Source organism: Canis lupus, chromosome X (assembly GCF_011100685.1).
Source record: "Canis lupus familiaris isolate Mischka breed German Shepherd chromosome X, alternate assembly UU_Cfam_GSD_1.0, whole genome shotgun sequence".
Lineage (NCBI taxonomy): Eukaryota > Metazoa > Chordata > Mammalia > Carnivora > Canidae > Canis > Canis lupus.
In genome coordinates, this window is record NC_049260.1 from 73,781,787 (window position 1) to 73,796,414 (window position 14,628).

Genomic DNA, 14,628 nt, shown 5'->3' on the forward strand with positions numbered 1-14,628 from the left:
AGAATAGACCACATACTGGATCACAAATCAGGTCTTAACAGATACCAAAATTGGGATTTTCCCCTGCATATTTTCAGACCATAATGCTTTGAAATTAGAACTAAATCACAAGAAGTTTGGAAGGATTTCAAACACGTGGAGGGTAAGGACCACCCTGCTAAAAGATGAAAGAGTCAACCAGGAAATTAAGGAAGAATTAAAAAGATTCATGGAAACTAATGAAAATGAAGATACAACCATTCAAAATCTTTGGGATACAGCAAAAGCAGTCCTGAGGGGGAAATACATCGCAATACAAGCATCCATCCAAAAACTGGAAAGAACTCAAATGCAAAAGCTAACCTTGCACCAAAAGGAGCTGGAGAAAAAGCAGCAAATAGATCCTACACCCAGCAGAAGAAGAGAGTTGATAAAGATTCGAGCAGAACTCAATGAAATAGAGACCAGAAGAACTGTGGAACAGATCAACAAAACCAGGGGTTGGTTCTTTGAAAGAATTAATAAGATAGATAAACCATTAGCCAGCCTTATTAAAAAGAAGAGTCAGAAGATTCAAATTAATAAAGTCATGAATGAGAAAAGAGAGATCACTACCAACACGAAGGAAATACAAACGATTTTAAAAACATATTATGAGCAGCTATACGCCAATAAATTAGGCAATCTAGAAGAAATGGATGCCTTCTTGGAAAGCCACAAACTACCAAAACTGGAACAGGAAGAAATCGAAAACCTGAACAGGCCAATAACCAGGGAGGAAATTGAAGCAGTCATCAAAAACCTCTCAAGACACATAAGTCCAGGGCCAGATGGCTTCCCTGGGGAATTCTATCAAACGTTTAAAGAAGAAACCATACCTATTCTACTAAAGCTGTTCAGAAAGATAGAAAGGGATCGAATACTTCCAAACTCGTTCTATGAGGCCAGCATCACCTTAATTCCAAACCAGACAAAGACCTCACCAGAAAGGAGAATTATATACCTATATCCCTGATGAACACAGATGCAAAAATTCTCAACAAGATCTTAGCCAATAGGATCCAACAATACATTTAGAAGATTATTCACCATGATTAAGTGGGATTTATCCTCAGGATGCAAGGCTGGTTCAACACTTGTAAAGCAATCAATGCGATTGACCATATCAGCAAGAGAAAAAAACAAGAACCATATGATCTTGTCATTAGATGCAGAGAATGCATTTGACAAAATACAGCATCCATTCCTGATCAAAACTCTTCAGAGTGTAGGGATAGAGGGAACATTCCTCAGTAACTTAAAAGCCATCTATGAAAAGCCCACAGCAAACATCATTCTCAGTGGGGAAACACTGGGAGCCTTTCCCCTAAGTTCAAGGACACGACAAGGATGTCCATTCTCACCACTGCTATTCAACATAGTACTAGAAGTCCTAGCCTCAGCAATCAGACAACAAAAAGAAATCAAAGGCATTCAAATTGGCAAGGAAGAAGTCAAACTCTCCCTCTTTGCAGATGACATGATACTGTACGTAGAAAACCCAAAAGACTCCACCCCAAGTTTCTGGAACTCATACAGCAATTCAGCAGTTTGGAAGAATAACAAAATCAATGCCCAGAAATCAGTGGCATTTCTCTACCCTGACAATGATACTTAAGAAAGAGAAATTTAGGAGTAAATCCCATTTACAATTGCACCCAAAAGCAGAAGATACCTAGGAATAAACCTAACCAAAGAGATTAAGGAACTATACCTGAAAAACTACAGAACACTTCTGAAAGAAACTGAGGAAGACACAAAGATATGGAAAAATATTCCATGCGCATGGATTGGAAGAATTAATATTGTGAAAATGTCAATGTTACCCAGGGCAATTTACACATTTAATGCAATCCCTATCAAAATACCATGGACTTTCTTCAGAGAGTTGGAACAAATCATCTTAAGATTTTGTGTGGAATCAGAAAAGACCCCAAATAGCTAGGGGATATTAAAAAAGAAAACCATAGCTGGGGGCAACACAATGCCAGATTTCAGGTTGTACTACAAAGCTGTGGTCATCAAGACAGTGTGGTACTGGCACAAAACCAGACACATAGATCAAGGGAACAGAGTAGAGATTCCAGAAGTGGATCCTCAACTTTTTGGTCAACTAATATTCGACAAAGCAGGAAAGAATATCCACTGGAAAAAAGACAGTCTCTTCAATAAATGGTGCTGGGAAAATTGGACATCCACATGCAGAAGAATGAAACTAGATCATTCTCTTACACCATACACAAAGATCAACTCAAAATGGATGAAAGATCTATTTAGATCTTTCACATTTGTGAGACAGATTCCATCAAAATCCTAGATCATAACAGAGGCAACACCCTTTTTGGACTTGGCCACAGCAACTTCTTGCAAGATACATCCATGAAGAGAAGAGAAACAAAAGCAAAAATGAATTATTGGGACTTCATCAAGGTAAAAAGCTTCTGCACAGCCAAAGAAACAGTCAACAAAACTGAAAGACAACCTACAGAATGGGAGAAGATATTTGCAAATGACTTATCAGATAAAGGGCTAGTATCCAAGATCTATAAAAAACTCTTTAAACTCAATAGCAAGAAACAAATAATCCAATCATGAAATGGGCAAAAATCGTGAACAGAAATTTCACAGAAGAAGACATAGACATGGCCAACAAGCACATGAGAAAATGCTCCACATCACTGGCCATCAGGGAAGTACAAATCAAAACCACAATAAGTTACCACCTCACACCAGTGAGAATGGGGAAAATTAACAATACAGGAAACAGCAAATGTTGGAGAGGATGTGGAGAAAGGTGAATCCTCTTACACTATTGGTGGGAATGTGAAATGGTGCAGCCACTCTGGAAAACTATGTGGAGGTTCCTCAAAGAGTTAAAAATAGATCTGCCCTATGAACCATCAATTGCACTGCTGGGGATTTACCCCAAAGGTACAGATGAAGTGAAATGCTGGGACACCTGCACCACAATGTTTATAGCAGCAATGTCCACAATAGCCAAACTGTGGAAGGAGCCTCGTTGTCTATCAAAAGATGAATGGAGAAAGAAGATGTGGTATATGTACACAATGGAATATTATTCAGCCATTGACAAATACCCACCATTTGCTTCGACGTGGATGGAACTGGAGGGTATTATGCTGAGTGAAATAAGTCAATGGGAAAAGGACAAACATTATATGGTCTCATTCATTTGGGGAATATAAAAATTAGTGAAAGGGAATAAAGGGAAAGGAGAGGAAATGAGTGAAAATATCAGTGAGGGTTCCAAAACATGTGGGACACCTAAGTCTGGGAATGAACAAAGGGGTGTTGGAAAGGGATTTGGGTAGGGGGTTGGGGTGACTGGGTGATGGGCACTGAGGGGGCACTTGGTGGGATGAGCACTGGGTGTTATTTTATATTTTGGCAAATTGAACTCCAATAAAAAATTTTTAAAAAATATTTCAAAAAATAAATAAAAATATTTCAGTTTTTGTGTGCTGAGTCTTGAGTTAAGAGGCATTTCTTACTATGTATCATAATAAAAAAAGAAAAGGTTGAACATCAGTATACCAAAGAATAAATTAAGAGCACCTATTTTGCCCAACCAAATGAAATGTTCTTGTTGCTTCTGCTGTAAAAATTTTAAAAATTCATTTATACTAATGATGGGACATTCCATTTGGAAGCTCCAGTTTTTCCCTGTACCTTACATTTTCATACAAATACAAACACGACTGAAGATTTTGGCAGTGTCTTTCAAAGGAAGTGTGCTGTATATCAAATATCATTAATCTCTAATTTGAAATTCTTCCACCAGCCAATGCTTCAGTCTGCAAGCCAACTATGATTTATAGATCCAGCAGACTAGTAAATTTGCAAATGTGCACTGAATTTGGAAAATATGCATAGCAAACCTAGACATCAACACATAGTTTGCCATCTAATACACTATAAATGTGCATATTCCCAACAGAAAACTTTGAAACTATAGACTACAACTTGAAAACAGAAACACAGGAAACTTATAGACCTCAGATTGCAATTCACAACTGCAATTCCCTAAAAGCAAAAGAGTCCTCTCTTATTTTAGGTAGCATTCAAAAGGTCTTCCATTTTAAAATGCATTGAAAACTTGATTATGTTAATAGGATCTTAGAGGAAATATTCTTACAGGTCTAGAATAGAAAAAACTAAAAAAATTGTGAATCTTTGTATTTCCAGTAGTATGAAAACATTTGCATTCAGCTACCTACATTTTCCCAGCTATTCACTTTATTTCCTTCTCTGCTTCTGGAAGACAAGGACATAATCTCACTGGTTCAATGATACTACCTGATGCAATGGAAGAAAACACAGAAATTATAAATAAAAAGATAACTGGACTATCTTGTGTCTGTGGCAGTTGGAGGTTTGAGGTGAAAAGGCTTCAGTTTTGGAGTCAGACTTTGGAACTTTGCATATGTTTCCTAAACTTGTTAAATTTTAGTTTTCTTGTCTTCAAAGTGGGGATGATAACAGCAATATACTTACCTTGCAGGGTTTGCATGAACATTTAATAAGATAATGTATTAAGTATCTATAAAATATTAGTTATTATTACTGTTTTTGATAGTGCTCAACCAAAGTTGTCTCACTGGACTATAGAAGAATCTATATTACAGTCTCATGTCTTAACCAAAACTCTCTCTATTCCAATCTTTGAGTTAAAAAATAAAAGATGACTTTACTAAAACCTTATTAACTTTTATGAACCATCCTTAGATGGACAGATGTATCACTTCCACCACATTGTACTGGTTGTTTAGAACTACAGGCAATTCATCCATGATTTATAATATTTAAATAATAAAAAAGAAAGAAAAACCTCATAGGCAGCTGACTGTAACCATACAATGGAGCATAGAAAAGCAAATCATATTATTATTTTTTTTAAATTTTTATTTATTTATGATAGTCACACACACAGAGAGAGAGAGGCAGAGACACAGGCAGAGGGAGAAGCAGGCCCCATGCACTGGGAGCCCGACGTGAGGATCGCGCCCTGGGCCAAAGGCAGGCGCCAAACCGCTGCGCCACCCAGGGATCCCACAAATCATATTAAATGAAATAATTTCAATGTTTTACTGACCACATTCCAAATCATAGAAGCTCCATATAGGGAGTGTGGTGTAATGTAAAGCTTTGGAATTGAAATCCAAATACGATTTCAAGCTCAGCTTGATCATTGGGCAAGTCGCAACCTCTGAGAGCCTCCAATGTTTTTATCTGCAGATTGAGATTAAATGAATTTGTTCTACTTATACATCAATACATAACAACTTCTTGGAATCAGATGCCATAAATATATGTAATCATGGTTTCCCCATAACAAATGTACTAGATGGATTTTTAATTATCATTTTCATTTTACAAGATATATGAAACTGGTATTAAAGAGATTAAGTAACTTGCTCAAACTTAAATTAAAAATGTAGCAGAACCAAGATTTAATTCTAGATATATGACTCCAAAGGATTTTTAACACCATTTGACTGTACTATGTCTACTTCCATTAATGTTGTGAAGATTCTGGATGTAATTATTGTAAGAAATTTTTGTGTATATTGTAAAGCACTATATGAATGCAAACCATCGTTATTGCTATGGATTCCAACAGCTTAAAGATCTATACTTTTCTATAACAAGTTTTATCATGCTTCATGATATACCAAATAAACTAGCTAAACCTCAAACTCTAAGACCCAAATGTTCATATGAAGCATGACTAAAAATGAACGAAATCATATTGATCAGTCCTAAATGCAATAGTACTTAATTTTAACTTTTGCCTATAAAAGCTTCCTTTATCCCCTATGTCTTATTATATATCACATAGAGAAAAGTAACTTTGTCTCTTGTCTGTCATTATTCATCCCTAAGGAAAAAAGATTTCTGTGTTCTCCCCTACCACCAAATTTTCAAAGATAAAACAGGATACAATGGAGAAGTCTGAAATGCAGATAATTAGGGATTTTAATACTTCTCCTTCCTTTTGTAAACTATAATCTCACAGGAATTAAATAGTAGTCCAATGAAATGAGGATATTATTTTTATTATTTTTAGAGAGGTTCTGTCATTAGAAAATGGATAATTTGGAGCAGTGTGAAGAAGAAGCAAGAATGACCCCCGGACCGGCCAAAGTCCGCGTGCCGCTGCATCCCCGCATTCAGTGCTTATGTCATTGCCACCATATCCAAGAGAAAGGCTGAAGGGGATGCTAAAGGAGACAAAGCTAAGGTGAAGGATGAGCCACAGAGAAGATATACAAGGTTGTCTGCTAAATCTGCTCCTCCAAAGCCAGAGCCCAAGCCTAAAAAGGCCCCTGCAAAGAAGGGAGAGAGAGTACCCAAAGGGAAAAAGGGGAAAGCTGATCCTGCCGAGGATGGAAATAACCCTGCAGAAAATGGAGATGTCAAAACAGACCAGGCACAGAAAGCTGAAAGTGCTAGAGATGCCAAGTGAAGTGGGTGCATTTTTGATAACTGTGTACTTCTGGTGACTACAGTTTGAAATACTATTTTTAATCAAGTTTTATAAAAATGCAGAATTTTGTTTTTCTTTTTTTTTTTTAAGCTATGTTGTTAGCACACAGAACACTTCATTGTTGTTTTGAGGGAAGGGAATAAAAGAATATCTCCAAAGCTAGATTGATAACAAGGGGAAAAACACCTTTCCCTTATCGTTTTGAGAAACTTCCTCTTGGCTCCCTGGAAGAGGGATTTCTTGATGTTGACACACATGAGCCACCTTGGTGGTGTGGAAAAACTAAAATTCAGTTTTTTTATGTCCTCTTCTCCCATTCTGCCTTCAACATAGACTTGACTCCCTTAAACCCAGAGACCTGTTGGAACCTAACCCCAAGAAATGGTTCCCAGTATGTCAGGCAATCTGTACTTTACTGAGTCACCACTGAGATGGCGTCCCTCAAAAGAGTTCCTTTTTTTTTTAGCTTGTGGATCTTCAGACTGATAATTCTGCCATTTTCCTTTCATTTCCTGAAAGTCAGGGTCAGCTTGTGAAAAGTTGTTAAACAACATGCTAAATGTGAACTGTCAACCCTCACTCTAAACTTTTCCTGTTCAAAGCATAACATGAAGACTTCATTGGGTTTTATAGTGGCTTTCTGATTTTGTTAGTCTATTGAAGAAAGGAGTTTGAAAGTTGCCATATACTGTTAATGATCTTCCACCAATGTCCTGCCTGAAATACCATGATTGTTTATGAAAAGTATCTTTAATAAAACTGGATATAGTTAAAAAAACAGGAAAATGGATAATTTAATCCAAGGAAAATAGGAGGGAAAAATTTAAAATTTAAATTTACTGTACAGAATGTAGAACTAACAACTTTGAACCATTGCAGTATAGAATTTCTAAAACATTGAAGCTCCCTGTGTTTGGGCCAGCCATTTTTGTTTGTTTTTCCCCATTGAAAATTATATTTGTATATAGCTTTTATGATATTGAGGTTTTTCCATCTATCCCTACACTGTGAAGAGTTTTAATCAAATAAATATGCTGAACTTTCTCATATGCTTTTTCTGCATCTATTGAGAGGATCATATGATTCCTGTCCTTTCTTTAATTGATGTAGTGTATCACAGTGATTGATTTGTGGATACTGAACCAGCCTTGCATCCCAGGAATAAATCCCACTTGGTCATGGTGAATAATCCTTTTAGTGTACTGTTGTATCCTATTGGCTATTATATTGATAAGAATTTTGGTATCCATGTTCATAAGGGATATTCTAGAATTCTCATTTTTGGTGGGGTCTTTTTCTGGATTTGGGATCAAGGTAATGCTGGCCTTATAAAAGGAGTTTGGGAGTTTTCCTTCTACTTCTATGTCTTGAGCTGCACAAGTCTGCAATAATCTCCCTTATCCAGCAAGGTAGTGGATACAGAAATGATAAAGAGAGAGGTTAATGTCAGGAACTGACAAGAGTCCTGAGCAGGACTTTTATTCATAGGGGGTTTGTGACAGAGTTAGAAGCGTGTGTTTGAGGCAAGGATCATAGGGTAATCATTAACAGAGGTGCAGTTTCATTCAACAACAAGTAAGTGACAATCATTTCTCAGTGATTATGATCTGTGACATCATAATTGGTGAGGCATACATTCTAGTTATAGATCAAATTATAATGATTTTGTTTTGGTCCTCACTGAGCTAAGCTTGGGTGTTTCTGCCCTGGGGGATGGTTTTCCAACTCTAGGACAGTTTCCTGCTGCCCTATGCTTTTCTAACCCACTATGCATCTTCATAACCTTCTTAAAGATATCTCTCACACTTCTATTTTTTTTTTTTGAAATAGCTTCAGAAGAATAGGTATTAATTCTTCTTTAGATATTTGGTAGTATACCCCTGGGAAGTCATCTGGCCCAGTATTCTTGGTTTTGGAGGAGTTTTTTTTAATATTTATTTGTTTGAGAGAGAGAGAGAGAGAGAGAGAGAGAGAGAGGCAGAAGGAGAAGCAGGCTTCATGCAGGGACCCCGATGCAGGATTCGATCCCGGGACTCCAGGATCATGCTCTGGGCAGAAGGCAGGAGCTAAACCGCTGAGCCACCCAGGGATCCCCTTTTTGGGAGATTTTTGATGACTGGTTCAATTTCCTTGCTGGTTAGGTCTGTTCAAGTTTTCTATTATCTTTCCGTTCAGTTTTGATAGTTTACACACCTATAGGAACACATCCATTTCTTCCAGATTTCTTAATTTGTTGTCATATAGTTGCTCATAATATGTTCCTTTAATTGCATTTCTGTGATGTTGGTTGTGTTCTCCCCTCTTTCAATCATGATTTTATTTATTCAGTTCCTTTCTCTTTTGCTTTTGATAAGCCTGGCCAGGGGTTTATCAATCTTATTAATTCTTTCAAAGAACCAGCTCCTAGTGACATTGATCTGTTCTACTGTTCTTTTGGTTTCTATATCACTGATTTCTTTTTTTTTTTTTTAAAGATTTTATTTATTTATTCATGATAGTCACAGAGAGAGAGAGAGAGGCAGAGACACAGGCAGAGGGAGAAGCAGGCTCCATGCACCGGGAGCCCGATGTGGGATTCGATCCCGGGTCTCCAGGATCGCGCCCTGGGCCAAAGGCAGGCGTCAAACCGCTGCGCCACCCAGGGATCCCTATATCACTGATTTCTGTTCTAGTATTCATTAATTCTTTTCTCCTCCATATTTTCTGTTCTTTCTCCAGCTCATTTAGGTGTATGGTTAGGTTATTTATTTGAGACCTTTCTTGTTTCTTGAGAAAGGCTTGTATTGCTAAATAATTCCTTCTTAGTACTACTGCCTTTCCTTCATTCCAAAGGTTTTGAACAACTGTGCTGTCATTTTCATTTGTTGCTATGGTTGACCAATTAATTTTTAGTAGGATGCTTTTTAGCTTCCATGTATTTGAGTTGTTTCCAAATTTCTTCTTGTGATTAAGTACAAGTTTCACAGCATTGTAGTCTGAAAATATGTAGGGAATGGTCCCAGTCATTTGGTACCATTTGAGACCTGATTTGTGACCTATTATGTAATCTATTCAGGAGAATGTTTCATGTGCACTTAAGAAGAAAATGTATTCTGTTGCTTTAGGATGGAATGCTCTGAATATACCTGTGAAGATCATCTGATTCAGGGTGTCATTCAAAGTCCTTGTTTCCTTGTTGATCTTCTGCTTAGATGATCTGTCCATTGCAGTGATTGGGGTGTTAAAGTTCCCTACCACTATGGCATTATTATCAATCTTTCAAAACTTGGTTATTAATTGGTTATAGAAATTTGGCTGCTCCCATGTTAGGGGCATAAACATTTACAATTATTAGATCTTATTTTTGGCTAGACCCTTTAATTCTTATATAGTGTCCTTCCTCATCTTTTATTACAGTCTTCGGTTTAAAATTTGATTTGTCTGTCATAAGATTGCTACCCAAACTTTCTTTTGGTTACCATTAGCATGATAAATGTTTTTCTTTTTTTTCATTTGGGGAATATAAAAAATAGTGAAAGGGAAAAAAAGGGGAAAGGAGAAAAAATGAGTGGGAAATATCAGAGAGGGAGACAGAACATGAGAGACTCCTAACTCTGGGAAATGAACAATGGGTGGTGGAAAGGGAGGTGGGTGGGGGGTTGGGGGTGACTGGGTGACAGGCACTGAGGGGGGCACTTGATGGGATGAGCACTGGGTGTTATGCTATATGTTGGCAAATTGAACTCCAATAAAAAAATATATTGTGGTGAATAAATCCTTAATCATCTATAGCCACAGAACGAACACATAATAAAATTCTGAATATTTTGCAATCTTTCTTATATTATTGAGAAAAGACCTCTTGCATATAGTGTACTTCACATTTGTAAAAAAAATAAAAATAAAAATAAATGTTTTTCTACCACCTCACTTAAAAACTAAAGTTGTCTTTGGGTCTAAAATGAGTCTCTTGCAGATAGTATATGGATGGGACTTGCATTTTACCCAATCTTATACCCTGTGTCTTTTGATTGGGGCATTTAGCCCATTTACATTCAAAGTAACTATTGAAAGATATGAATTAGTGCCATTATATTACCTGTATAGTCACCGTTTCTGCATATTATCTCCGTTCCTTTTTTGTTCTGTTATTCTTGGGTTCTCTCTTTACCTAAAGAGTTTGCTTTAATATTTCTTCCAGGGCTGGTTTAACGATCACAAATACTTTTAATTTCTTTTTGTCCTGGAGGCTTTTATTTCTCCTATTTTGAATGACATCCTTGCTGCATAAAGTGCTCTTGGCTGCACATTTGTCTCATTTAGCACCCTGAATATATCATTCTAGTCCTTTCTTTCCTGCCAGGTCTCTGTAGATAGGTTAGCTGCCAGTCTAATGTTTCTACTATTGTAGGTTATGGACTTCTTGTCCTGAGCTGCTTTGAGGATTTTCTGTCTCTGAGATTTCACTAATTTCACTATTATATGTTCAAGTGTTGGCCTATTTTTATTGATTTTGAGGAGGATTCTCTGTGCCTCTTGGACTTGCATGCCTGTTTCCTTCCACATATTAGGGAAGTTATCAGCTATAATTTGCTCCAATATACCTTTTCTCTATCTTTCTCAATCTCTCTTTTTTTCCTCTTCTGGGATCCTAATTATTCTAATATTGTTTCACTTTATGTTATCAATTATCTCTTGAATTTTCCCTTTGTCACCCAGTAGTTGTTTAAACTCTCTTTTTCTCTGCTTCTTTATTCTCCATCTTTTTGTCTTCCATATCACTAATTCTCCCTTCTGCTTCATTTATTCTAGCAGTTAAAGCCTCCAGTTTTTATTTCATCTCATTAAGAGCCGTTTTGATTTTGACTTCATTACATGTTAGTATTTTTTTTTTATTTCTCCAGAAAGCTATTCTCTAGTGTTTTTCATGTTTTTTCAAGCCCAACTGGTATCTTTATAATCATTATTCTGAAATCTCATTCTGACATCTTACTTATATCAATACTGATTAGGTCCCTGGCAGTCCCTTCTACTCTTGTTCTCTTTTTAAGTTGAGTTTTTCCATCTTGTTATCCTTGCAGAAAATGGTTGCTTTTCTATTTGTAGAGTGGCAGCCATTATTTTCTTAGATCCCTGATTAAGTTTGTAGATGTTCAGAATGATTTGAGAGCTATCTAACTAAATTCGTGGGACCAGATGAAACAAAGATCTATTGTCTGTCATCTTGGATTATCTCCTCTCTCTCCATAATTTGTTAATTAATGTCATAAATTACTTCTTTTTATATTGTGTATCTAATATAAAATATATTTTTGTAGCTAGTTATTTTATCTACTTAGGTCTATTAACTTCTATACTAGAATTGAAAGTGATTTACACATCACCATGAAAATATTATAACATTTTAATTTGTTTATTTACTTTTACCAGAGAGCTTTATAATTACAAATGCTTTTGCATTTCTTCTTAACATCTTTTCCCCCCCCCAATTTTAGGATTCCAGGTAGCATTTCTTATAAGATAGGCCTTATGGCAATGAAATTCTTCAGATTTTCTTAGTCTGGGAAAATCTTTATTTATCCTTCAATTTTGAAAGGCAGTTTTATCAGATATAGTATTCTTGGTTAGCAGGTTTTTTCTTTTAGAATTTCAAATATATCATCCCACTCTCTTTCGACTTACAAGTTTTATGCTGAGATATCCACTAACAGTGTTGTGAAGGTTCCCTTGTATGTGATGAATTAGTTTTCTCCTTTTACTTTCAAATTTTCCTTTTTGTCTTTGACTTTGACAATTTGATAATGATGTGTCTCAACGTGGACTTCTTTGGGTTCTTCCCAAATGAAGTCTTTTGGGCTTCTTTCATCTTGATGTCCTTTTCCTTTCCAGATTTGTGAAGTTCTGATCATTTCGTTTTTTAAACATTCTGCCCTTTCTCTGGTCCTGTGACTCCCATAATGCATATATTTTTCAGTTTGGTGGACTACTTAAGTCTTTTGAGCTTTCTTCACACTTTTTCATTTTCCTTCTCTAAGAAGATAATTTCAAATAACCTGTCTTCAAATTCACTAATTCTTTCTTCTGCTTGATCATATATACTCTTGAAATCCACTAGTGATTTTTTTAGTTCAATTATTACATTATGCAACTCCAAAATTTCTATTTGATTTTTAAAAATATTTTCTGTCTTTCTTTAAATACTCATTTGCTCATGCATCGTTTCCCTGAGCTAATTGAGCAGCTTCATGATGGCTATTTTGATTTCATTTGGTAGTAATTTATATACATCAATTTTATTAGGGTCAATTTCTGGAGTTTCTTTTTTCTCCCATCAGTTTGACTATTTTCTCTGTTTCTTTGTATTCCTTGTAACTTTGTGTTAGTACTAAAACATTTGAAAAAAATACTTCCACCTTTCCCAATCTTTATAGGCCAGAATTATGCATGGAGAGACTTTCACCAATCAGCCTTGCTAGATATTTTGGGGGCCTCTGCAATATACTCGTGAATGTATATATTTCTAGATTATTTGTGTAAATTCCTAATTAGAGAGATTTTCCAGTCTTGGAGGTCATAATATTTCTCCCCTAGTTTATGTCTGCTAGACTGTGTGTCCTGTGAATCAGCAATATACCACCTGGATATTTTTTTCCCAGCAGCCTCTAGCCATCTAGAGTTTGTCAGGTTCTATCAGTATTCCAAGTTGAACTAGACAGAAACCACTCCCTCAGGCAACTACCCCAAAAGCAAAAACTTTGGACATATTCTCCACTCTACTTTTGCCTGCTGATGGAGAGGTTTCTGAGCTGTTTGAACTTGTGCCTCCTGTACCACAGGTGTTCTGAAACAAGAGCACACTGCCCAACTATTTTGTTCTCAGTGAGACCCAGGCAACTAGAGACAAAATCATGTCCCTTTGGCAAGTCCCCCTACCCACTCAGAATATCGGGCTACAGTCAATTTTAATCTTTCTCTGCTCAGGGAGAAACCAGAAACTGATAGTTTCCTCCCAGTTATATGATGGTAGGAGCAAGGACTATTATAACAGGGAGCCATGAATTTTCCTAGTGGCTTTTATGTAGCTAGTGTAATACTCACCTTAGGTGTAGGAGCCTCTCAACTGGTTTCTGGATTTGTTACAAAATGAATTGACCTGTATATTTTTGTTGAATTAGTGTCTTCATCAGGGGAAGGGGGGTCTCAGGCTTTCTATTTAACAATCTTTCTGACTTATTTGTAGTCTTTTAGGCTAGCTTTTAAAACATAATAATGTGCTACTATGTACTCTGTTACATAGTAACAGAGTTACTCTGTAATTGAGTTTTCATCAATGTTATTTGATATTTATATTTTTTCCAATTTTTACTTTACATATTCTGATGTTGTTTTCTAGAACAATAAAATTCTTTTTGAGTCAGTCTCCTATCAATATAAAATAAGCCATTTGTCTGATTTAATTTTGTCTCAATTTCCTTTTTGTCAACTATTGATATTGTAAATGTTTTTCTTTTTGTCATTGCTTGGAATAGATTTGTCTACTCATTTTCAATCATTCTACATCATTTCACTTTTAGTATGTACCTTATAAGATAATGGAGTAGTAATATATTTTTCTTATCTTAGAACACATACCTTTCAATAGAGATTTAATATATATACACTTATTTTCACAACTGATAGGTTTGATCTTTGTATTTGACAATCAAAATGATTTCTTTTATAACTTTTTATAATTTTTGTTCTTTGGATTTTAAATATCCTAGTTACATAGTATTGATCTTTAAGATATTTCTCATATTCTCTAAGATATGACATAATAAAAATGATTTTGTTCTTCTCTTCCACACTTGGTTTGCTGTAGTGTTATTTTTACCAACATTTCTTCTAAAAAAATTCATAATTTTTTTTACAGTATAAGACTTGAACTATAAGGAACCATGGATTGGCTTCAAAGGATCTAACCAATCTTTTGAAATTCTATGCCAATATTTTACTTGTTTATAGGTGTATTTTTATAAAGTCATTTTTTAAATCCTGCAAAGTTATCATGATTCTCAAAATGTAAAGAACCACTGCTTGAGATATTGTGCCAATGCCTTTTAGCATTTTTCTGTAGGGAAGAA

General features: G+C 35.8%; 1 protein-coding gene across 1 annotated transcript; it reads left to right on the plus strand.

Annotated features, from left to right (window-relative positions):
• Nucleotides 1-5,541: 5,541 nt before the first annotated feature.
• On the plus strand, nt 5,542-6,505 carry LOC119878118 (non-histone chromosomal protein HMG-17-like). The gene is made up of 2 exons (XM_038588812.1): nt 5,542-5,586; nt 6,185-6,505. Exons 1-2 carry the CDS (start codon nt 5,542-5,544, stop codon nt 6,503-6,505), a joined length of 366 nt encoding a protein of 121 aa, XP_038444740.1.
• Nucleotides 6,506-14,628: the final 8,123 nt, after the last annotated feature.

Excerpts from the sequence above, each read along its gene's own strand:
- LOC119878118 (XM_038588812.1), top strand. The coding sequence starts at position 5,542 with ATGTCTACTTCCATTAATGTTGTGAAGATTCTGGATGTAATTATT. Across the intron at positions 5,587-6,184 it reads AGATTCTGGATGTAATTATT|TCCGCGTGCCGCTGCATCCC; the intron begins GTAAGAAATTTT and ends GACCGGCCAAAG.